Source organism: Microcebus murinus, chromosome 13 (genome assembly GCF_040939455.1).
Source record: "Microcebus murinus isolate Inina chromosome 13, M.murinus_Inina_mat1.0, whole genome shotgun sequence".
Lineage (NCBI taxonomy): Eukaryota > Metazoa > Chordata > Mammalia > Primates > Cheirogaleidae > Microcebus > Microcebus murinus.
Window position 1 is genome coordinate 9,301,955 of NC_134116.1, and position 24,267 is coordinate 9,326,221.

General features: G+C 37.4%; 1 protein-coding gene across 2 annotated transcripts in view; it reads right to left on the reverse strand.

Moving 5' to 3' along the window:
• The window catches only part of MYO16 (myosin XVI), a 610,163-nt gene that overhangs the window by 365,231 nt on the left and 220,665 nt on the right, over positions 1-24,267 (reverse strand). For both annotated transcript variants that reach the window (XM_012751938.3, XM_012751933.2), the window contains exon 5: positions 892-1,000. In XM_012751938.3, the coding sequence (XP_012607392.2) occupies positions 892-1,000 (109 nt within the window). The remainder of the gene's footprint in view (positions 1-891; positions 1,001-24,267) is intronic.

The window sequence follows — 24,267 nt, forward strand, 5'->3', positions numbered from 1 at the left end:
ATTAATTATTATCATTCTAGGCCATGCTCAGAATAAAGCGTTCTCATAGGAGCAATCTGGAGGAGGCAAAGGGTACAGGGAACAACGAGGTAGATGATTCATAAGCAGTGTGTGGCTCTTTTTCTCTGGCCAAGGGTCATCTTGAAGGGATTAGAATTTCTTTGTTGTCATTTATGCCTAAAATGCAGGGCATGGGGAGGGGTCAAGCAGAAGCATAATTCTTTAGTTTAATACTGTCTCAGGCCCAGGGATTCAGGGAACCCTCACCTCCCCGAGGCTGTGCTCACTCATGAAATTATGCACCGTGTCTGTGTAATTGTACGCCCTTCCCCAGGGAGCGCATCTGCGGCTCAGCCTCATTTTCTCATGCTGGCACAGTGATCATAGGGCTTTCTTCTGAAGACTTTTGTATGTCTTAAGTGTCACAAAGAATGGCTTTGGGGACAATGTGTAAATGGCCTTGGACTTAAGCTCTTACTTGCTTGTGTGTAATTCTTCGTGGGATCATTCGCTCCTCTGAGAATACACTTCAGATGACCTTGCTCTGATTAGCTCAAAATTCAATTGTGCTAGTTCACTTCCCTTCCCCTCCCAGGGGAGAATAGATTATAATTACAAACCCAGTCCCACTAATTATGGACTTCAGATGCCTGTGAAAATGTTCCTTTATTGTTGGCGTCTAGATTTCTGCTGGTTGCAAAAAATTGCATTGACTAAACCCCAGTGAAGGGCAGCGGCAGCAGCGGAAAGCGGAAGAGAAAAATACCTTATTTTACACCATCTAAGGAAGCTGCATTGATCTGAAGTTATATAAGCACACGTGTAAAAATGAATAGACACATAATTCCACCAATGTACTTCTTCCTGCAGTTTTACAAAGCTTCGGCCTACCGTTTTCATCCAGATAGGTCAGTAGGATAGAGCTGGATTCTGTCCCTTCTACAGCGTAATCCAATGGGATATTTCCATTAACATCCTGGAGGAGGAGGTTGGCTCCAGCCTAGATAAAAAGGAAAATAAATAATATTGCATACTGTTAAAAAAGCAGATTAAAAGTTTCACCTCAATCTTAGCTGAGAAAGAGATCCAGAAATAGTTTATGTCAGATAGAAACATGAAGAGTCATGTAGGAAATTACAATTTTTTTTAAGACAAGTATGTTAAATGATTTGCAGAGACTCTAAAGTTCTCAAAAGCTTCCACCAACCCTTGCAAGACCTGAGTCCCAGCCACCTCTCCCGTCTTCTATTGCTAAACCCAAAATATCTAATCAGTGTCTGCTAACTCATGCCTCTGTGTGGGCTGCCCTTCTGTCTTGTCTTGCTTCTAATGCAATGGAAGTGTCCAATGCTTAAATGGCAAACTCTTCTATGAACAAGCTGGACTTTGATCTTCCCAATCTATGCTATAATAGCTTCCTGCTCTTTGTTAGACACAGAATCTCATCTGGGAGCTCTTCACACACTATCACGTTTTAATAAAGGCTTGTGCTAATGGATCCATGTTGGTTTTCTCTTTCCAGAAATTATTTCCTAACAAAAAGCATCATCTGTAGACGTTAATGTATCGACTAAATTAAATATGGTGATCCCACACCTTTAGGCTCAAAACGTCCTTCATCAGCCGAGTTCCTCTGAGCATTCCTGTGTCCTGCATTGTCCATTCCAGCTTAAATACAATGATAGCGCTGCTTTCACTTTTAAAAAAATTGGTTACATGAATTGTCACCATTGCTTTATGTTCTTAATGAGCTCTGTAAAATCTATCAGGCATGGCTAACAGCTTTTCTCCAAGGGCATGGTATGCACACATACCAATTGTCCAAGATTTCCCAGATATCTCCCAATACAAGCTCAGGCCATACAAAGGAAAGATTTCCCCTAATCCTTTTACAGAATAGGATTCTGTGTTGCAAAGATAACATAGTTCTTATTATATCTGAATTAATAGCTTTACATAAAAATGTGATTTATATTCATGATTTTATATATTAACATTTAGGGTTTTACCTTCTTTTATTCTATATATAAAAAGAGCTTACCTATACTTTTATAAGTCTGCACAGATTTCCAAATAACTACTCCAAATATTTTGTAAAAAAAAAACCCAAAACAAACAAAAAGTAGATTAAAGTGGTGAAATATATCATATCTTAATATTTTCATCCAAAATAAGATGTATTGCTTACCCTACCATATTGAGTGTCCTATATTACATTTTCTATAATCATATAAATATACTCCTTTATTTGAACAGAGAAAATCATATATTTCAGATCTTCACTTACCTAAGACAAGCATGATATTGTAAGGTTCTAAAGACTTTTAATTATCTTTTTAATTTAATTTTAATTACTCTGAGTTTGAAAAAAAGCTTACTTCAGGCATATTTTTAAGTAGACTTTACTAATGATTCCTTTCCTTTAGCCTTCAAACTACAAAAATAAGATTTTTCATTCCTACTCAAATATTACTTGTAAAAGATTCAATTAACAAGAGACAGAACCAGAGGGTGTCATTACTGATTTCAATATTAATTGTAAAATCTACCCTCCTAATCAGTGGTGGACAGTATTTCCCAATCTATAAATGCTTCAAGTAAAATCCTATAAATGCCAAACATCTGGGCACAAGGTGACAGTGAACATAAGTAAGAGTCACATACTATTAATCACAACAAACATAAATAGGAAAGAAACTTGGGGATAAAAGCAGTGGTGTACTTGGGAAGAATATTTCCTATGTGTTAAGAAGTGATGAGGCTCTTTCAGGGAAAGTCTGACCCTGAAATATAGAGGTGAGTATTTTAGCTGGGCTCATTAATTGCTCCCTCTTCTGTGCTGCTAAATTACCAGACATCATTCCTGATATAAAAGCCAGCCTTTCTGAGAGTTGATAATGTCCCTGGTCACGGATCAGGTCTTGATCCTCCTTCTGTTCCTAAAACCTACCATCATAGTACCTGGCACATATGAGCTTCTAAAAAATTTTTATTGAAACAAATTGAAAAATAGGGAGTAATAAACTGAAAGAAATTATTTAAAATGGAGGCAAAAAATTATCATTTTTATAACAATACTTTGTAACTAAATTTCCTGACATTTATTTTTAAGGGTTTATAGATATAATTACAATATCACTACACTCATGTATGTTTCCTACCTTCAACCTTTCCAGATAAGTGATATTTGTGACTTTCTTTCCCCTTCTCCCTTCCTTGCTCTCTCTTTTTTTCTTTCTTATTTTCTTTCTCTTTCCCCCCTTTCCTTCCTTTCTTTTTCTCTTTCTTTCTGTTTAATTGCAGAAGAAGCAAAAAGCCTACTGAATTAATCATTGGGCAAATAGTTTATTTATCAGATGTCAGTGATTTCATGACTAATATACCTGGCAGTTCATATTCTTAAATATTTCATAAATAATTACTAAGTTTTCAAAAATTTGAGAAAAAATGCCTTCCTCACTCTCTCTCTAGTTAAACAATATAAGTTAATTTCAATGTTTCTTAATTATTTTCTGAACTTTTAGGCAATCATTTTGAACATTGGATTCATGATGGCACACAGTTTTGCTAAACAAAATATACAACTTAATGTTGTATATTGTTTCTGCAGCCACACATTACACTTAAGCAAAAAGGAAGGACACTTTTTTTCCGTATTTGGTCCACCAAGGCAATCTCAATGGAATACTTCTGCATTTGAGGGCGAGGTGCTTTGCCCCTGTCAGGAAGTGCAACCCTGAAAATGTTGAAAATGAAAGGAATGATTTCAGGTTCCATTCTGTGCCAGTCATCAATTAACGATTAATCCCAGGTCCACGCTTCTTGGCTGCGCTGTGGTGGGCCTGGTGCTGGGCCCTGCAGACATTTCTCCTTAGCCGGCTGGAGCAGTTTGGGTGCTGTAAGTGGAGGACGCAGGTGGCACATGGCAGGAGGAAGGGCTTTGTCCTCTGGGTTCTTGCCCAAAGGCCCAAGGTCTCCTTGTCTCCAGTGCAGGTGTATAGGAGACCCGGTGGTGCACATCCTTCAATGAGTTTTTATAACATCCCAACATTAAGTTTCTCTTGTACCCCAGCAAATAGCCTACGGATTAGTTTTGCTGGCCTCCCAGCTAACAGCTTCTCAGCAAATTATGTGGGTATCTCAGTTTGCTGTTTGCCAGCCCTTGCCTGAGGCACCTCCCTGAAGTGTTTTGCCATAATGTGGGCTGCAGTCACATCCCTCTCCCACAAGGTCTGGCTCTCAGCCTTGGGGAGGGGCCTCTTCCAAGAGGATCTTTTCACTATGTTGTCTTCCTCAGCCCCAGAAGCGGCATCTGCTCCCACATCTGCTCTTCCTGTATTCAGAGTTATCTTGATCACATTATTTTTCACTTGTTAATAATTATTTATATTCGTCTTTCTTTTTAAATTTATGGCTGGGATTTCTGGATCCTGGCTGAATGCTAACAGGACACCTTTCAAAAATGGGGTGATCTCAAGGCACAGACCCTCAGAGATGGGAGAACTGAAAGATTGTACATATCTGTGTGTGTGTGTGCGTATGTGTGTGTGGGGGGGGATTGCAGTCCTCGTCCTGCTGGGCTTGAGCACACAGCCGAGGCCCAAGGCAGTGGGCAATAGGATGTTAGTAACCCATAACATGTAGTGGCATCACACTTGCAGTTGAATGCCCTTTGGTGTAAACTGAAGCAAGTGCGTTGGGAGTTAAAGTGGCTGTAGCACTCAGCAATCATGGCAGAAATAATGATGACATAAACAGGTGTGTTATAGATTCCCCTGGGTGCATCAAAAAGCTTACAGAACCAAAAACAAACAAAAGCCAAACCAGTGCCATTTAACTATAAGCTCCGGTCATAATGAGAATCAGAAAGGTTCTATACAAACCTTAAAAGAATTTTTTTTCATATTGAGAGCTGATATTGCTGAAAGTCAAATACAAAATTTAATTGTACAAGTTGGTGAATTACAAATGTCAGTTGGATTCACAGTCTCATCAAACTTTGTATCTAAAAGTTCCCATTAACTGGGATGCAGTGGGATCCAGAAACGTGCAGGGGGATCCAGAAACATGCAGGGGGATATGGCTGGACTCAGATGACACAGATAACCACAAACCCTCAATTCACCCTGAGTATCCCTTGCCGGGGAAGTAGCTTGCCCTCCTGTGTCTGAGGAGATTCCTTTTTGTTCTTTTGCTTAAAAACTTTGTGATGTACTAGTACAACCTCTGTGGTAAGTAATATGGAGATACCTCATAGAGCTAAAAGTAGAACTACCATTTGATCCAGCAATCCCATTACTGGGTATCTACCCAAAGGAAAAAATACATTCTATAAAAAATACATCTGCACTAGAATGTTTATAGCAGCAAAATTCACAATTACAAAGATGTGGAAACAGCCCAAGTGCCCATCAATACTCGAGTAGATTAATAAAATGTAGCATATGTATACCATGGAGTTCTACTCAGCCACAAAAACAATGGTGATCTAGCACCTCTTGTATTTTCCTGGATGGAGTTGGAGTCCATTCTACTAAGGGAAGTATCCCAAGAATAGAAAAACAAGCACCCATGTGCTCACCAGCAAATTGGTTTTAACTGATCAATACCTATGTACACATATAGCAATAACATTCACTGGGTGTTGGGCAAGTGGGAGTGGGGAGAAGGGGATGGGTATATTCACACCTAATGGGTGTGCACCATTTGGGGGATGGACATGCTTGAAGCTCTGACTTGGGTGGGGCAAAGGCAATATATGTAGCCTAGACATTTGTATCTCTATAATATGCTGCACTAGAAAGAATAATAACAACAAAAAGAAATACAACTCTGGGATGACCTCACCTAGGACAAGTGCCTTGAAAGAGGAGGCTTATTTTCTTCTGGATCCATTATAACCACCTCCTGTTTCTAGATTTATACCTAGAGTGAGATCTCATTATGCTTCAGAGGGAAGTAAATGCTAGGGTAATGAAGTAAATGCTAGATGAAGTATCTCACACATCGAGAGCATTGAAAGTTGTGTGTGTGTGTGCTGCCATCCAGGTGCCAGAATTCCCACCAATGAGTAGCTAGTAAAAAGGCAATAACTACTTAATGTTATGGAGAGAACTGTGAAGGATACAAGAATAGCAAATGTCAGGAGCAGACATTACTTTTGGGGCTGAGGGAGACACTCATGTACACAGATATACATACATACCCGGGGAAATATGCAGACATGGAATCTTAGAACACTAGACAAAGGCAGAACATGAATTCATGGACATGGGTCATCAAAATAGTAGAGATTCCGGATCTAATGTGGGAGTTCTGCAGTTGGGGGACTAGAGGAGCACTGCAGGCGGAAGGGGCTTCTCTCACTGTTCCAGAATGTTCCTTCTTACTCCCATAATGGCACTGCTGCCAGAGGGAGGCTTCCTGCTCAAGGTGGGGATCTGGTGGTGCAACCCTCCAGCCAGTTGTGCTGCCGCCCAGAGGGCCAGATCTCAATCCTGGGGGCTGGCTCTCAGACTTTCCCGTCTGTGCACACCCTCCCTCATCTCTGGAAGAGGGGCTGCTTCCTACATCTGTTGTTCTGTTATTCTTAGTTATGTTCAATGTTCCCTGTTCAAACTACCTTATTCGGTGGACTTTCTGTCTTCTGACTGGACCCTAACTAGTACATACACATTCACTGGTGCCTTTCTGTTAGGAAATGCGAATGGCATGGTGTTTACGGCCAGGCTCTGGAGTTGAATGTTTGTAATTCAATCCCAGGTCCACTGTTTATTACCTCTATGGCCCAGGGTAAATTCCTCAAGGTGTCAATGCCTTGTCTCCTCACATGTAAAAGCAGGGTATAGTAATTATCAACACCACTGGAAAAGCCACACACGTGACACTCTCTGGTACTTTGCTTGCACCATTCTGAGTGCACGTGGCGTATCTTAGCACACGGTGTTGAGTAGGTCTGTGCCTGTGACTCCTTTGAGGCCACCCCTGCTCTCCACCGCCAGCATGGCTGAGCATTTAAGGGCAGGGTGTGGTTCAGATCTCTGCTTACTCACTTGTCAGTCAGGTGACCCTGGGAAGCTACTTATCCTCTCTGCCCTTAGTTCCTACAGCTGAAAAATGGAGATAACAGGATTTTTGTGAAGATAAAATGGGTTAATGCTGGTAAAGTACTGATAATATAGTACTGGTGCAAGGATAGCTCCATATCAGGCTTTGAATACTAGGACACAGTGGAGCCAGCACAATAGCTAACGCAGCCTGCAAAAAATACACACCTTTCTTGATACCAAAACCCAGAAGGGCACTATAAGTGCCTACTTGTAACAGTTTCATTGGAGTGCTACAAATAGGTAGAGACAAACACTCATTAAAGTAATAATGCTCCCTTAAGTAATAGGTGAAATACTTTAATGCTTATTGTGCCTATGGTGAAGTACACATGGCTACTCAATAAGTACTTCACTATATCAAGGAAAGTGTGAGCCAAGGTCAAAAGTTCTAGAGCTGGTACAATAGTGCTAACAATCTCAGGAAAATTCTAGGGTAAGTAAGTGGGGTCTCTTCATGCCCATCTCTCTATCTAACCTATGCCTCAGTTTCCTTCCTGCTTTCTCCTGGATTCCAGGACTTCCTGATTCATACTATATATAGAACCCTTTGTTTTGCTTCCATGAAATAAAAACCCATGGCTCCCATGCCCTATTGTAAAAGAGATGCATTTCCTTAGGAAAACTGGCAGAGATGTTTCACACAATTGTGTAAAATATTTGCATTTGGCAATAATACCTTGACACAAAGGGGCATCTTTAAACCTGGGTGTATAGATTCCTTGGCAGGCTAGAATAAAACATTTTGGCAAGTGGAGCTTTTCATTTCTTAAGTTATAATGCAGTATTTCACACAAGTTCTATAGACAAAACCTGTCCCCTTGAGATTCAGGGGTTCCAAGATGCATTTCTTCTTGTGCTGCAGACATTGATAAGGCATGGTAGAGGATGGAGCCGAGATGATGTGCTTCAAGTGCAAAAAAGCAGTCTACAAGTCTTGATTGACATCTTACACATGCACATCTGCAAAGACTGTACTTCTACCCTTTTACATGAATTAATTTTATTTCAAGATTACTTATTTTTATTGTACTTTAAGATTAATGTGAACACCTCCAATAAGATTCATGGCTGATTTTTATTATCAATCTGGCTAACTCAGAATTAAATTTGCAATTTTAGTTGTTAATAGATCCCACTGGAACCCAGGAACTGATGAGTTGCAAAGCAAGACATTTCCTCAAAATGTCAGAAGACCTCTATTAAAACCATCAGGAGGATCTTCTAATTTCTAGTGTACCAAAGGTGATATGACCCATGGGGTTGGGAATCAGTCGCATTATGTTAGTTCAAGGTATTGTGTTAATTCTTATTTAAAGAAACAAAAACAAAACATTTTGAACTACTCAGCCATTAGCAAATCAATTACTCAATTTTGTAAAATGAGAAGAAACAATTAAATTCAATTGAAATATCATTCTTGACATTGCCTATTTATAATATGAGAATTTAAAAATATATATGTCCTAAAATATAATTTTCCTTCTAAGAGACAAACATGATATTCTTAAACATCTTTGAAAAATATTCTTTTAACATTTCAAATTTTATGCCTCTGACATATGAGTCAAGTATATAATTTTTCAGCTATGAATATAAAAGGGAGAGAAAACTGCTCCTGAATTATTGCATGTATTAATTATATTGCTTCTTTGGATACGTGGTTCAATACGTTCTGTGCAGAAGGAGAACCAACACTAAACATGCAGTTTGATTTTCTCATGCGTTGGGGTGTGCATGTGATTGCATGCAAGTTGTTTTATCTCAGGGGATGCAAAGCAGGGGAGGTGAGGATTAGACTAGATTTTCAAATATAAAACAAAGATATCAAAGCCTGAACTTACTTCTTAATACAGGAATAGGAGTTTTAACAATCACTATGCATTTTCTAAATCTTAAATAATATTTTAAAATAATTGAATGCTACACTGTAGAAAAACACAGATTAAAAAGTGGGTATATGAAAAGGATACTGAAAGTGAGAAAAACTTCTATTTTTTTCTTAATTCAAGAGAACCAATTTATATTCAGTGCCCTAACAGCCTGAGCCCTAAGAAAGTGTGTGTGTGTGTGTGTGTGTGTGTGTGTGTGTGTGTGTGTGTGTGTCTGTACGTGCATGGAATACCTTCTTAATTTACATTTCTACACCTAATCACCAGAGGTGAAATTTCTTATACTGAACAATACAGCTCAACAAAAATGTTATATTTGTACAACATAGACTATAAGGCAAGGCTTTCAGTTTGGCTTCAAAAAAATTAATTACATCATGATTGATTTTCATCAGGGATATAAAATCAATTAATGTTATATATGCAATGCAACAGCAACCCCTTGAATACTTTCTGCATTTGAGGACTGGATAGCTCCTACTGGGGCCCTGAGCATGTTTTCTCTCTCATTATTGAAACTGGAAGTCCACTCAACTTCCAATTTGTACTAAACTATGTTTCAGGAGTATTGGAGATGGAACTGTAATATCATTCCTCTGAAATAGAAATTTTATTTAATGGATGCCAGAGAGCATATGAACCAACAGGTGCACATTTCCTATAAATAAACATTTTGTTGGTTTATGTTATATACAAATTTAATATCAACAAATATACTTGTCAATTGTTTCATTTAGCAATAATTCTCTAACACATTAATGAAAGTTATCTAATGGCATTTTAATAAACAAAGACCACTTTTTTACATGCTAACACATTTTGGTAATTTTTTGTTTTTACATAATTTCAAATTTACTGAAATTTGCCTGGATAATACAAAGAACTACTATACTTGTTACGGGTTGAATTACATTCCCCCAATAAGATATGTTGAAGCCCTGACTCACAGTGCCTGTGAATGTGGCCTTTTTGGAAACAGAGTCATTGCAGATGCAATTAGTTAAATTAAGATGGGGTCACACTGGAGGGGGTGGACCCTTAATCCAATATGACTAGTATCCTTATAAGAAAAGAGAGAAATTTGGAGATAGACACAGACACAGAGGGAAGACAGGTGTGTAGGGGTGGAGGCAGAGATTAGAGTGATGCTGTCACAAGCCAAGAAACACCTGGGCTACTAGGGGCTTGAAGAGGCAAGAAAGAGCGCCCCCTAGAGATTGCAGAGGCGGCATGACACTGCAGACACCTTAAATTTGGACTTCTAGCCACTATGAGAGAATAAATTTCTATTGTTTTAAGACACCTAGTTTGTGGCACTTTATTATGGCAACCTAAGATACTAACACAATATCCTTTACCCAATACAACAGACTGAATGTTTATGTCCCTCCCTAGATTTACATATTAAAACTCCCAGGGTGATGGTATCAGGAGGTGGGATTTTGGGGAGATGATCAGGTGATGAGGGTGGAGCTCTCGTGGTTGGGATTAGTGCCTTTTTAAAAGAGACCTTAGAGAGCTCCCTGGCCCCTTCCACCATGTAAAGATGTGGTGAGAAGACAGCCATCTATAAACCAGGAAGGAGCCCCTCCCAGACACCGAATCTGCTAGCATGTAGATCTTGGACTTCTGGCCTTCAGAACTGTGAGAAATAAATTTTTGTTGTACATAGGCTATTCAGTTTATAGTGTGCTATTGTAGCAGACTGAACAGACTAAGATATCCAAACTCACCAATTATTTATAATTTTATCCTATTTTTGTCCATGCCTTCTCTCTCTTCTCTTCTCCTCTCTCTCTCTTTCTTTCATTTATTTTTTGGAATTACTTGAATGTGAGTTACAGGCAACATGCTTCTGTATCCCTAAATATTTTAGTATGCATTTCATAAGAACAAGGATATTCTTTTATATAACAATTATCAAAATCAGAAAATTCGACCCCAAAAATTTTACTACCTAAATCACACTTAATATTAACATTTCATAATTTTTTCCCAGAATATCCTTCATATTGGACAGCACTTTTTCCCATGGCTTAGGATATAATACAGGATCACCCATTGTATTTAGAAGTCCTTTCTCTTTATCTTCTTCAACACTACATACCTATTAGAATTGCCAATATCCAGAACACTGACAACACCAAACGCTGGGGTGGATATGGAGCAACAGAAGCTCTCTTTCATTGGTGGTGGGAATGCAAAATGGTACAGCCACTTTGGAAGACAGTTTGGCAACTTCTTACCATATGATCCAGCAATCGTGCTGCTTGGTATCCACCCAAAGTATTTGAAAACTTATGTCCACACTAACACCTGCACACAGATATTTATAGCAGCTATCTTCATAACTGCTAAAACCTGGAAGCAACCAAGATGTCCTTCAGCAGGTGAATGAACAAATAAACTGTGGTGTATTCAGATATTGTAATGTTATTCAGAGCTATAAAAATTGAGCTATCAAGCCATGAAAAGATATTAAGGAACCTTATATGCATAATACCCAGTAAAAGATGCCAATCTGAAGAGACTACATGCTGTATGATTCCAGCTACATGACTTCGTGGGAAAGACAAAATGCTGGAGATAGAGGAAAGATCAGTGATAGCCAGGGGGTGGATCAACAGGAAGAGCACAGAGCATTTTTAGGGCAGTGAAAACAACTCTGTATGCTCCTATAATGGTGGATACATGTCATAATATATTTGTCTAAACCCAAAGAATGTACAGCACCGAGAGCGCCCTAATGTGAACTATGGAGTTTGAGTGACAACAATGTGTCAATGTAGGTTCATCAACTGTAACAAATGCACCTCTGTGGGGGAGGGTGTGGATAATGGGGGAGGCTGTGTCCGGTGGGGAGGAGCCATGTGGGAAATCTTTGTATCTTCCTCTCAAGTTGGCTGTGAACCTAACACTGTTCTAAAAATGTTTTTAAAATAAAATGCTGGCATCAAACATGATTGGAAAAGTAGAAAATAAGGCCAATGCTTTTGAGTTATAGATGGTTTCTCTTCTTTCCATAGAAAATTCTGTATTTTTGTGCTAGTAGAAAAAACATAAAGATTATCTCTCCCTAAAAATATATATATATATATATACCTCGATATTGATGATTTTAGGCAGAAAATGTGCTTTTAGCATTTTGTAAGTTTTTATGTTAATACCACAGAGAATTGTGTTGTGATACCAGAGACTGCCTCCATGACTTACAAGTGTCCACAATACAACCATTTCCCATGATTTACAAGTGTCCACAATATCTGGACCCAAACCTGTCTTCAAATCATCCTTTCCACCTGCCCATAGGTCACTCTGCCCTGCAGACACTGCTAGTAACCAATGGGAATGGTCTCCAACTAGTAGACGACCTAGGCTCTCGCTGTAGGTTGATCTCATCACATTATGATGTATAATAATTGCCACAATGTGAGAAAAGGACTTTATATTAAAATTTATGTTGAAATCAATTCTTATTTTCTCATTCAGGCTCTCCAACATCAATGACTCCATTTTCCTACATGCATCCCACCGAAGGGAGTTATGAAGGTAACTCTTAGCTTTAATATACAAAGTGGAAAATGAAGGCAATTCTCATCAGAAGGACAGATGAGACAAGTTTGGAAGATATTTCTGATGAGGAACCCATTAATTTTTAAAAGGTATGAATGCCTCATAATTTAGAAACATACAGATTAGAAAACCTTGCATTTCATATATTTTACAGAAAGGGTAGAAAATTTGCCACTTTAAATTTAATTTTATAGAAATATTATTTCTTAAAAGCTTTTAAAATTATTAAGTTAGTAGATATATTTTAAATTAAATTTTAAAAATAGCACAAAGAAAATTAATTTATAATCTCTCCATTCAGAATAAGACACTGTTAATATTTCCATAGGTTTAATTTTATGTTTACAGTAGTCAATATATACATCTATTAAATGAATGTATTTATTGAAAATTAATTGAGAATATAACATGCTTACATGCTTATATCCTCACTTTTTGTTTAATAGTTAATCATGAACAATTTCCTTCCTATGTCACTAAATAGTACCTAAATGAGTACATCATAATCCGTTATATTTATATGCAAAATCATTTAACAATTTTATTGTCATATATTGATTTTTACATGTCACTATTATAAATGACACTATTGTCCATAAATCTAGGCAACATTTCCCTTTATTCCTGTATAAAAGATTCCCATAACTGGAATTAATATTATACCAGATATTATACAATTATTAAGGTGCTTAATATAATTTGCTTAAGTGCTTTAATGTGTGCATTTCACTGAATTAATAAACCAACTAGTTATTTAGGCCTCAAATAAAGAAATTATTGATTTCTCTTCTCACTTGCTTCACTCATCAAATCAATCAACAAGTTTTGCCAACTGTTTCCTTCATGATGCATCACAATCTGACCATTCTCACCATCTCTTTTTCTAGCCCTTTATTTTGGAACCATCCTGTCTTGCTCAGATTTCTCTAGCCACCTTCTAACTGGTTTACCTGGTCCTACTTTATCAAAACCACCACCTCACCTCGAAACTGTGTGAAGGGTCGATTCTTCACAGCATAGCCAGAGAGATTTTTGAGATATGCACTTTCCATTGCCTGACTTTCGTCTTCAAAATCTCCAGCGTATCCCAGAATAAAAGCTCATCATCCCTAACCCTTGATACCTAAGTGCCCACGTGGATCCAACCTTCTGCCCCCAATTCTCTCACCAGATCCATCATTTCATCTCCCTCTAGCTCAGTCTGCTCTAGCCACACAAGTCTCAGTGTCACTCAGACATGTCCCCTCTGCTTCATGCCTTGTGTTCCCTCTCTCTGGACCATCTCCTGTCCGCAAGGGCTTCTTGGAATGGCCCGTTCCTTTACTGCCTTCTTTCTAGAATCACTTATTTAAAAGTTCTCTTCTCTCATACTTCGTCACTTTTCGTTACTTTATTCTGTTCTAATTTTCTCCCAGTGATTGTTACTATCCAGTGTTTTAAACACACACATATTTCTAACCGACAATATCTCCTCCTGGATTGCAAGTTCCATGACAGAAAATCCTTTAATTCTGCTATAGTTACAGGAGCTAAAACAGTGCCTAAATACTGTGGCTGCTGAGGAAATAACTGCACATGAATAAATTAATTATAAATAACATTAAATAATAAATATATATATATGATCACTGACAATTTAATATGTTAGAACATTCTTAATTAGCAGATTTAATTCTAGGATGAGCTATCCATTTCTTAACATGCTTATGGCTATTTGTATTTATTCTTTCATAAATTATCTTTTTAAGTGCTTTGCTATTTACAAATTCTGGTTGTGTTTTTTGTTTATACTTGTCAATTTTGTTTATACTTGTCAATATACTTGTCAATTTTAGCTCAAATTCTTAGGAGAAAAGAGAAGAAAGTCTAAAAAAACCAACCTATTTGGAAAGCAATGTGTTCAGGCATGGTAAACCATAAAACTCTAATATAATAACTTCATTTTTATTATATTTTCCTCAAACATAACAACCAAATGCATCACATGAATTGTTTTATTTAAATTGATTTCAAAATCTGTACTGAAAAATATGTTATGCTCTTTCTCTGTCTGATAAGGTTTAAGAGCATGTTAGCATATTAAAATGTTTCAGAAGCCCTGCACTTAAAAAAAAAAAAAGCTTAAGATTTTTCTAAAATATTTTCAAGTTAATTTGACTAAAAATACCCTGTGCTTTGGAAATATGACAATATTCAGTGTTAAACTATTCATGATGTTGCATATGAAACAATAAAATTTGCTATACTACAAGAAATGCATACCCCAAAGAAAGAAACAGATATTTAGATAAGAATAAGAAATCTAATTGGGATCTTATGGAGAAGCATCCCATAAAAGTTTAATCTTGTATTTTCTACTACCTTGCATTTATTAAGATACAAGTTTTGGCGAAATTATTAGAAAATTGGGCCGGGCGAGGTGGCTCACGTCTATAATCCTAACACTCTGGGAGGTCAACGCGGGCGGATTGCTTGAGGTTAGGAGTTCGAAACCAGCCTGAGCAAGAGTGAGACCCCATCTTTACTATAAATAGAAAGAAATTAATTGGCCAACTAACATATATAGAAAAAATTAGCCGGGCATGGTGGTGCATGCCTGTAGTCCCAGCTACTCCGGAGGCTGAGGCACCAGGATTGCTTGAGCCCAGGAGTTTGAGGTTGTTGTGAGCTAGGCTGATGCCACGGCACTCACTCTAGCCTGGGCAACAGAGTGAGACTCTGTCTCAAAAAAAAAAAAAAAAAAAAGAAAAGAAAAGAAAATTGAATAGTAGAACTAAGAAAGTTGCATAATAGGGATGCAAAGGAGCAGAGGAGTGTTTGAGTCAGAGGTAGTAGGAAAAGATGCTAATAAACAGGAGAAAAAGGGAAGAAAATTCCGCATGGTATAATGAAAAGAATTGGGGTTGACAGTCTGAGAAGCCTGGGAAAATCCAGGTGCACTACTCATGGTCATCAAGGGCAAATCACTTAATTCTACTATTTTGCAAAGTGGAGACAAGTGTGAAGAGTTCATGTATATTACAGGGAATTGTCTGTCAGTATAAGCCTATCAAGTACCCAGCACAGTGGTTGGCATACAATTGGCACTCAATAAATTGTAGCTATACCAACAAAACTAGCGAGAAGGAAAAGAATACCATATTGAAGTGCACGCAAAGAACTAATACATTACACCATCCATTCATCTCTGCTTTCACAGTTTGGAACTAAGTTTAAGAATCTAAATTCTGAAAAGCATGTGATAGAATAAAACAGGAAGAGGGAATGGGAAGGACGTTCAGCCCAGAGCTCCATGTAATGTCAGACTTAGATTTGGGTTGATTACCTTCTTCCCTTCACTCTTACCTTACAATGTATTTAACAAAACTAGCAATGGGAAAACAAAATAATTTTTGTTAAAGGCAAGAAATGCTTATAAATGTTATTCCCAAAATACTGAGATCCAGCTATGGTAAAAGTTTCTACTGTAGCATTTATAGGAGACCAGAACAAATAACAGAATGCCCTCGATCACTACTCTTATTGGAAAAGAAAGAAGCATGCCCTGTGATGTGTATGTGTAAGAGAGCCCTTTAGGAATCTGCCTCCTAAAAGCTACCCAGATAGAACAATGACAAAACCTATTTATGGGTGTTTAAGTGGAAACCTGCAGGTCTCCAAAGTATATCCAATTCTTTTTTTTTTTTTAAGAAATTTACTATTTAGCTTTTTAAAAAGTGTATCTCAGCTAGTGTCCCAGGAAAATGCTACAGAGCTTTATTGCTTACAACCAAATCTATGAGAATGAAAAGAGCAGGGTTTTTTTCACAATTCTGCCTTTATCTTCAAAATCTAAAGAACTGCTAAACCTTCAAATGAATTAGGCCAAACTCAGCAAACTGTTTTCATAAAAAGACAAGCAAACAAACCCATAGGAGTTATTTAAAAAAAAAAATTCTAAAAAAAAGATCTTTAGGTAACGACCCAAGAGAGCAAGCAAAGACAGTCAGGAATAACAGATGCATGACCTACTCCTATGCCCTGTGTCACTTTCCATCCTTTTTGCTGTTGAAATAGGCAATTGGCAGGCATGCCATTTTATAACGATCATTCAGAAAGCAACCCCTCAACTCCCTGTTCTGAAATATTGAAGCCATTAAGTGGAACTGGTGAAGAAACTGTTAAACCTCACTATCTTTATGCAAAGCCATTAAGTGGCAACCTCTTTTCCTAAGGTTAAGCTGACATGTGACAGTTGAAAGCGCCGTGGCAGTCAGGGAGAGTCTGCCAGGTAGGTTGTTACCCCCAGAAAGGTGAATTACTCTTGACGAACACCAGTGAAAGGGGCTGAGAAAGGACCTGATGTCTTGGGACAGACTCTTCTATACTTGAGTCAAATCAACCGGAGAACTGCCGAGCTTCCATTCGCCAGAGATATGGAAACTTGTAGGACCCCGGAGTAGAAGATTCAAATGTCTTTTGTCTCAAGCCCAGACTTCGCACAGTTTTCCATTATTTACTCAGAGAGAGAAAACTAGAAGCACATAATCTTCCTTCGGATTCTAAATTTTTTGGCAGATAACATAGAAGGCAATACAGTTGGTGAATCCATTTATTCATTAAGGAACTATATACTTAGCCCTTATTATGGTTAAGGGCTTTGAGGTGTTAATGATTACAAATTTTTACTGTAATAAAAATTTATAATCTTTATTACAGCCATGTACAATTTTATAGTAATTGAATCATATTTGAACACATTTTTATAGCTCCTCTTTGTGAACTTCCTGAGGTCAGTAATTATTACTTTCAGAAAACATGAAAATGTATACATAACACTGCTGCCATGCTAAATAATAATATAAAATATGTAAGAAAGACAAGGTAATCATAGAATTCTAAGTGACTAGGACAAGAGTAGCATAAATAGTCACACTATAAAACTCCATGTATTGATATGATGAAAGTTTGATTTGATGGTAAGGGGAGGTTGTGCTCATGGACAAAGTACAATATGTGTCTCTGACGGGGCTTGGAGGCATATCAATAGAAAGCCTAAGCCCCATTTTCTATACTGAAGAGGAAAAGTCAAGGTGTGGCAATATGAACACAATTACTATGTATAGAAATGTATATAAAAAACAGAAGAACAATATAAAAGAATTGAAAGTCATTGTACCCAGAAAGAAAAATCAGAAGGGAAGTGCTGAGTAAAGTGTTGCTATTCTCCTCTTTCTTTTTAAAATATGAGTATGTATGATGGATAAAAATCTACAGTGAAAAGAAATAATGGCATGTGTAAAAATGCTTAGGTCATGAGACATTTATGGCCATAACAATAAAAAATGTAATAATAATGTAGTAAAATTAGAGAAAAATAGTGAAAATTTATACAAAATGTCTAAAATAAGAGAATACTTAATGGTATTATATGATACAACTGCATGCCATTAGAAAACCATGTCATAGAAGAACATTTTAAGGCCTGGAGAAGTGCACAAAACTTGTATAAAAGATAGGCTACCAAAATAGATGCATGGTATATAATTTTTGTATGATTTTCCTATGTGTATGGAAGAGGGAGGGGGAGAGAGATTGATAAAAAGATTCAGTTATTTTATTATGGAATTATTTGTGACTTTCAATTTTATTTTTATCTTTTATAGTTGTAGGTATCTTCAAATTTTCTATAATAAACATATGTTTATATTGCAAAAAATATTTTTCAAAATAAACAGTGAACAAAACTGTGATAAAAGGTGAAAGCATGTCACCATTCTGTTGTGTCTATAGCAAGTTTCAAATCTATTAAATTCAAAGGTGAGGAGTAAAACTTTAGACAAGTTAATGATTGTCTTGGGAGCTAGCTTGAGTGACATTTTAATCAATTAGTGGTCAGAATATAATTAAAGGTCAAACAACCAATTATAAGATACAATTACACAAGGAAGCCTATTGAGTAAGTGTTCCAAAAAAAAAACTAAGAAAAGAAATCATGGTTGCAGGGTTTGTAAAGAACCCCATATGGTGAGGGTGAATTCAAGGTAATTCGAAGTCACTCATATCAAGTTTCCTACGAAGCCAGCCATTTCCCCTCCTACTATGGCTTTGTGTGCACCACACAGAGGTATTTGGTAAATATTTATTGACTTACGCCTTGCATGAAGCCAGCCAGTGCCTCCTACCTCATTAATCATGGATTTAATTATTCCCCAATAGCAGTGTATTCACTCTGCTTTTTAGAAAGCATATTTTGCTACTTGGAACTCTTCATCTCTACTCTGAGAAAATACAGCTTTTTCCGGGTCTGTTTACAAGGAAGGGAAAGAATGGGCAGTTGCTATTTTCTGTCTCTTAATGTCTTGTACTAATGTCCTGAATGTGCAATTTACCTCTAGTGTATTATGGCCCCAGTATCTAGATTTCTTTCTTTTCTTCAGTCTAAAACATTCTATTCCTGTTTTAGTGTTTCCCACAGTCATAGTTATATACATATGAAGGGGAAACCACAAAAAGTTTAATTTGTCTCTACATTTGAGCTAAGGATGCAGTTTGCAACTTTCCCAGAGTCTGTGTTTCCATGCTGGAGTGACCAGCTTCTCCTGTAATTACAGTGTTTTTATTCCCACAGGGAATTCTCAAAGCATTTTCCTCTTGACTTTCATGACAATACAAGCTTCTGGTTTTCCTTCTAAATCTGGTTTCTCTCTCCCAGTCTTCTTTGCAGCCTCCTGTTTCTCTAAAAATCTCTTAATTGGTTTACGTGGGACCCTCTTTTAAATGTTCTTTCTTTTTTCAGGCCTCACGTTTTCAGCGGGTTTATCTGATTTACTCCAAGGCTTCGGTTACTATATATGCAAACACAGCTTTTCTCTCTCCTGAGTTCTAGGATCAACTGCTTCCTAGACTTCTTCAGGTGCTCTTCTAGGGACCTTGACCATAGGTCATTAAATATGAAAGGTCCAATTTCAAATCAAAGGCGTAGTTTATTATATCTCAAACAAGAAGCAGTACAATTAATCAAAGCATGCGCCTACTCTATTGACATAGTTTTGTCATCTTAATGGTAGCCTGTTTTTGCCAACAGCAAAGAAGCCTGGAGAGTGAATGGCAATGACAATGCAAAATACATTTTCCACAGATTGTTGGGAATTGAATATTTTTCCTTGCAAGAAGTGGTCCAAAGCCTGGAGAAAGTGGTAGTCAGTTGGTGCAAGGTCTGGTGAATATGGTGGATGACAAAGAATTTCCAAGTCCAGCTTCTGCAGTTTTAGCAGCACTGTTTGTGTGACGTGATCAAGTGTTGTGTTGCAAGAGGATTGGCCTGTCTGTATTGACCAATCTCAGTTCCTTAATAGCAAGCATCCTTATCATTTCATCCGCTTGGTTGTAATAGACATCCGCTGTAATCGAGTGACCAGGTTTCATGAAGCTGTAGTGGATAATACCAGCACTGGCTTACCAAACAGACACCATTAGCTTTTCTTTTTTGATGAATATTCATTTTTTTGTTGTTTTTTTGGGGGGAGGGGTTGTTTTTGGTTTTTTTTTTTGAGACAGAGTCTCACCCTGTTGCTCAGGCTAGAGTGCTGTGGCATCAGCCTAGCTCACAGCAACCTCAAACTCCTGGACTCAAGCAATTCTCCTGCCTCAGCCTCCCAAGTAGCTGGGACTACAGGCACGTGCCACCATGCCTGGCTAATTTTTCCTATATATTTTTAGCTGTCCAGCTAATTTCTTTCTATTTATGGTAGAAAATGGGGTCTTGTTCTTGCTCAGGCTGGTCTCGAACTCCTGAGCTCAAACAATCCTCCCACCTTGGCCTCCCAGAGTGCTAGGATTACAGGTGTGAACCACTGCACCTGGCTCAATATTCAGTTTTGGATTGTGTTTCGGCACTTCAATTTTATCCAACCATTGTGCTCAAAGCTTGGGATCATCAAAAAGAATCTACTTTTTTTATCATATGTAATAATATGGTATAGAAATGGTCCACCTTCATGGTGTGACAGCAAAGAAAAGGGAGCATTGAGATGATTTTTCTTTTGACATTTATTTAATGCATGTAGTACTCAACTACCCAGCTTTTTTACCTTGTCAATTTGTTTTAAATGGTCTAATATTGTTGGAATAGTAATGTCAAACCTTATTAATTTATGTGTAGGATGAGATGAATTCACTTCCACTACAGTTTTTAGTTTATCATTATCCACCTTGGTTTCAGGTTGCCACATGGTTCATTTTTAAGATTAAAATCACCAGAATGGAACTTTTTAAACCATCAACATACTGTGTATTCATTAGCCACATCCTTTCCAAACACTTTGTTGATATTTTGACCTGTCTGTGTTGTATTGGTTCTACAATGGAACTCATATTTGAAAATAATACAAATTTTTTATTTATCTATGGTTGTAGAAAAATTGTTTTAAAAAGATTTGAAAGATAATTACAAGTTAAAATGTGTGTTTGAAATAATGAAGATGTACCTTCACAATAGAAATAAAACAAGAAGTGTCAAAATGAAATGTCACAGATATAAATGTCAAACTTAGTACTTAAGGAACTAGGACATTTAATACTTAACAACCTAATATATTCTGCAAGAAACTCATGGCCCTCTCACCTAAAAAGATTTCTTTACTGGTGTTTGCTTTCTTGATAAACTGTACCATTGCTCCTGATTTCCCAAACACAGAAAGCTGGGAGTCATTCTTGACTTGACTTGAGTTATTCTTAAGCTTTTCCTTCTTTAACACCTACATAAAAATAACATAACTACTGATTTCTTTTTCAAAATATATCACCAATATTTTGTGCATTTCCTTTACTACCCTTGGAAACACCACAATCACTTTGCAGGATGAGGTGACATGTAATGTTCTTGCCAGGACAGTACCTCCATGAGGCCCTCTGCAATCTTATGCACACACTGCCCGGGGTCTGTCATCCTAGTTCCAGCAGCTTTCGTAGTGCGGTTTGTTTATCCCATCACAGAACTCACTAGAGGCTAATATTTTTATTCATGGCATGCATAAAATATTTATATAAATGCATCAGTGATTATATAATAATAAACAAATTAGAGTCCCACACAAGATTAGCAATGTTAAAAGCAGAGCCCATGTTTCCCTGTTGCTCCTGCAGTACCACCAGCTAGCACAGCTCCTGGCACACAGCAAAACCTCAGTAATGAATGTGTTAAATAAATGAATTAATTAAAGAATTCCTCTCTTAATTTAATCAGAGATATTTGTGAAAATAATATTTCCATGATTATACTGAGTTTGATAAGAAGATTTGTGACATAAAATGTATTGTGGACTGAGCTCTTATTCTAAAATATCAATTGGATTTTGTGCTAATTCAGAGCACAGTATTTCTGAAAAGCAGGTAAATTTGACTGCCCTGGGAAAGGGTTAAACCCACAGGAAGTACAGACCACTTCAGAACTAACCTATCTATGATATTCTGGTAACTGAAGATGTGGGCTCTTCTCCAGATCTAGCTCCTAATCATGGTTTTACCTGGGGCGGTTCAAGTCACTCTTTAAATGATATAATGGGACAAAATTCTTCACAAACTCTAAACTTCTGGAATTCTATTTTATTTTTTGAGGTCATGTTTTGTATTTTATTATCTGCTGTTCTTATATGAGGCTGCAGAAGTGGCATAATAAGTATAAGGCCGAGAAGCTACCTTCGAGATGTTTACACTTTACCAGAAGAGTAGTTAAATTTACAAAATAATCCACATCTGCGCCAACCAGCATAAGGAAGTAACAGTTCCAGAGAGCTGCTAGAGGTGGAAACAAATGCGAACTTGGCAAACAGACAAAGCCCCGGTGACTCACAGCCCTGAAATTTCGCTAGCTGGGTAAACTTGGACAATAATAACAAGGTCGGATGTTTCACTTTGAGGTGACACTGAAGTGAATGCACCCTTAAAACGTGGTGGTGGTGGTGTTGCTGTTGTTATTTTCCTGTTATTGGTGACCCTTAATATAACTTTTCCTAATCTCACTTTGAAACTCTCAAACATGCTACCCTATGTTTTCGCCACTTGTTAAACTCTATTCACAGGTGCTAGCAGAGATGACAACCCTCATAATGAAGTGTCCTTTCTCCTCGCCCTAGCTTCACTAATAAGTCTTATCGGACTTTAGTTGCATTTTATGGTGCACCATATTTGTGAGAAAGTTGATTTTTCTTAAGGTAGCCGTGGCCAAATATGTTTGAGGAGCTTTGTCTATTCTACGTCTCTCTCGGGACTTCATAAAGCCTCCTAACCTCTCTGTGTTGAGAAGGGTCAGGGTAAGACAGGGACTATCTTATCTGAGTATTCTGGGCAATGCTGAGCTCGACAAGCAAGTTCCAGGCACAGTCTGTGAAGGTCGCCTCAGGGTGCAATTGGAGATGCCTTGAAACCATTTTCTCTACTGCCTCTTTTATTTACTAATTTAGGTAAGTGTCTTCCACAGATGAATGGATAAAGAAGATGTGGTATGTGTATGCAGTGGAATATTACTCAGCCATATAAAAGAAGGAAATCCTGTCATTTGCCACAACATGGAAAGAACTGGAGGCCATTACATTAAGTGAAATAAACCAAGCACGGAAAGACAAATATCACATGTTCTCACTCATATGTGGGAGCTAAAAACGTGGATCTCCTGGAGGTGGAGAGTAGAATGATAGTTATCAGAGGCTAGAGAGGGTAGGAGGGGTATGAGGAGCCATTAGTTAATGGGTAAAAACATACAGTTAGATAGAAGGAATAACTTCTAATGTTCAATAGCACCACAGGGTGGCTATAGTTAATAATAACTTATTATACATTTCAAAATAGCTAGAAGAATTGGAATGTTCCCAAGACAAAGAAATGATAAATGTTTAAGGTGATGGATATTCCAATTACCCTGATGTGATCATTACATATTTTATGCTTGTATTAGAATATCACGTGAACCTCATAAATACAATTATTATTTTTCAATAAAAAATTAATTTAAAAACCTGGGGCAGGGGATAACCTTCTCCCTATGGATGAAGGTGTAAGGGCAGGGCAGGTAAGTGTCAGAACTTCCAGAACCTACATTTGCTGATTCTGAGAAATAGTTAAAGGGTGAAAAAGCAGCAGTTTAGGTTGGGCCTATTTCTCACAGCTCCTTAAGAGAACTATTGCTATATGGTGGAAATCTTACAGCTATTTCATGTTTTGTCTTGTGTTTCCTGGCAAAGTTATCTTATTTCTGTCACTAACCACATAGTCATACTGATAATACTATCAAATGCCTCCCTTGCTTCTGTTATTTTTAGAAATTAAAATTACAGATATATTCTATATTTGCTTCTTCTTGAATGACAGAAAATCCTTAATGATAACTTTTCTTTTTCTGGCATCATTTTGGTATTTTTAAAAACGTACTTTCTGAGCCCCCCCAAAATTACCTCTTATAAGAAGTATTCTTTATTTAAGAGTACATTCCCACCTGGCTTATGGTCTGTAAAGTTCTAAGCTAAAGTCTGTACTAAAAGTCCTCAATTATCACAGGCAGTACAAGCACTTTTAATACCACATGTTCTCACCCCACCATGGGAGCTAAAGAAGTGGATCTCATGGAGGTACAGAGTAGAATGATTGTTATGAGAGGGTTGGGGTGGGGACAGGTTGGTTAATGGGAATAAAGATACAGTTAGAGAGAATGAATAAGTTCT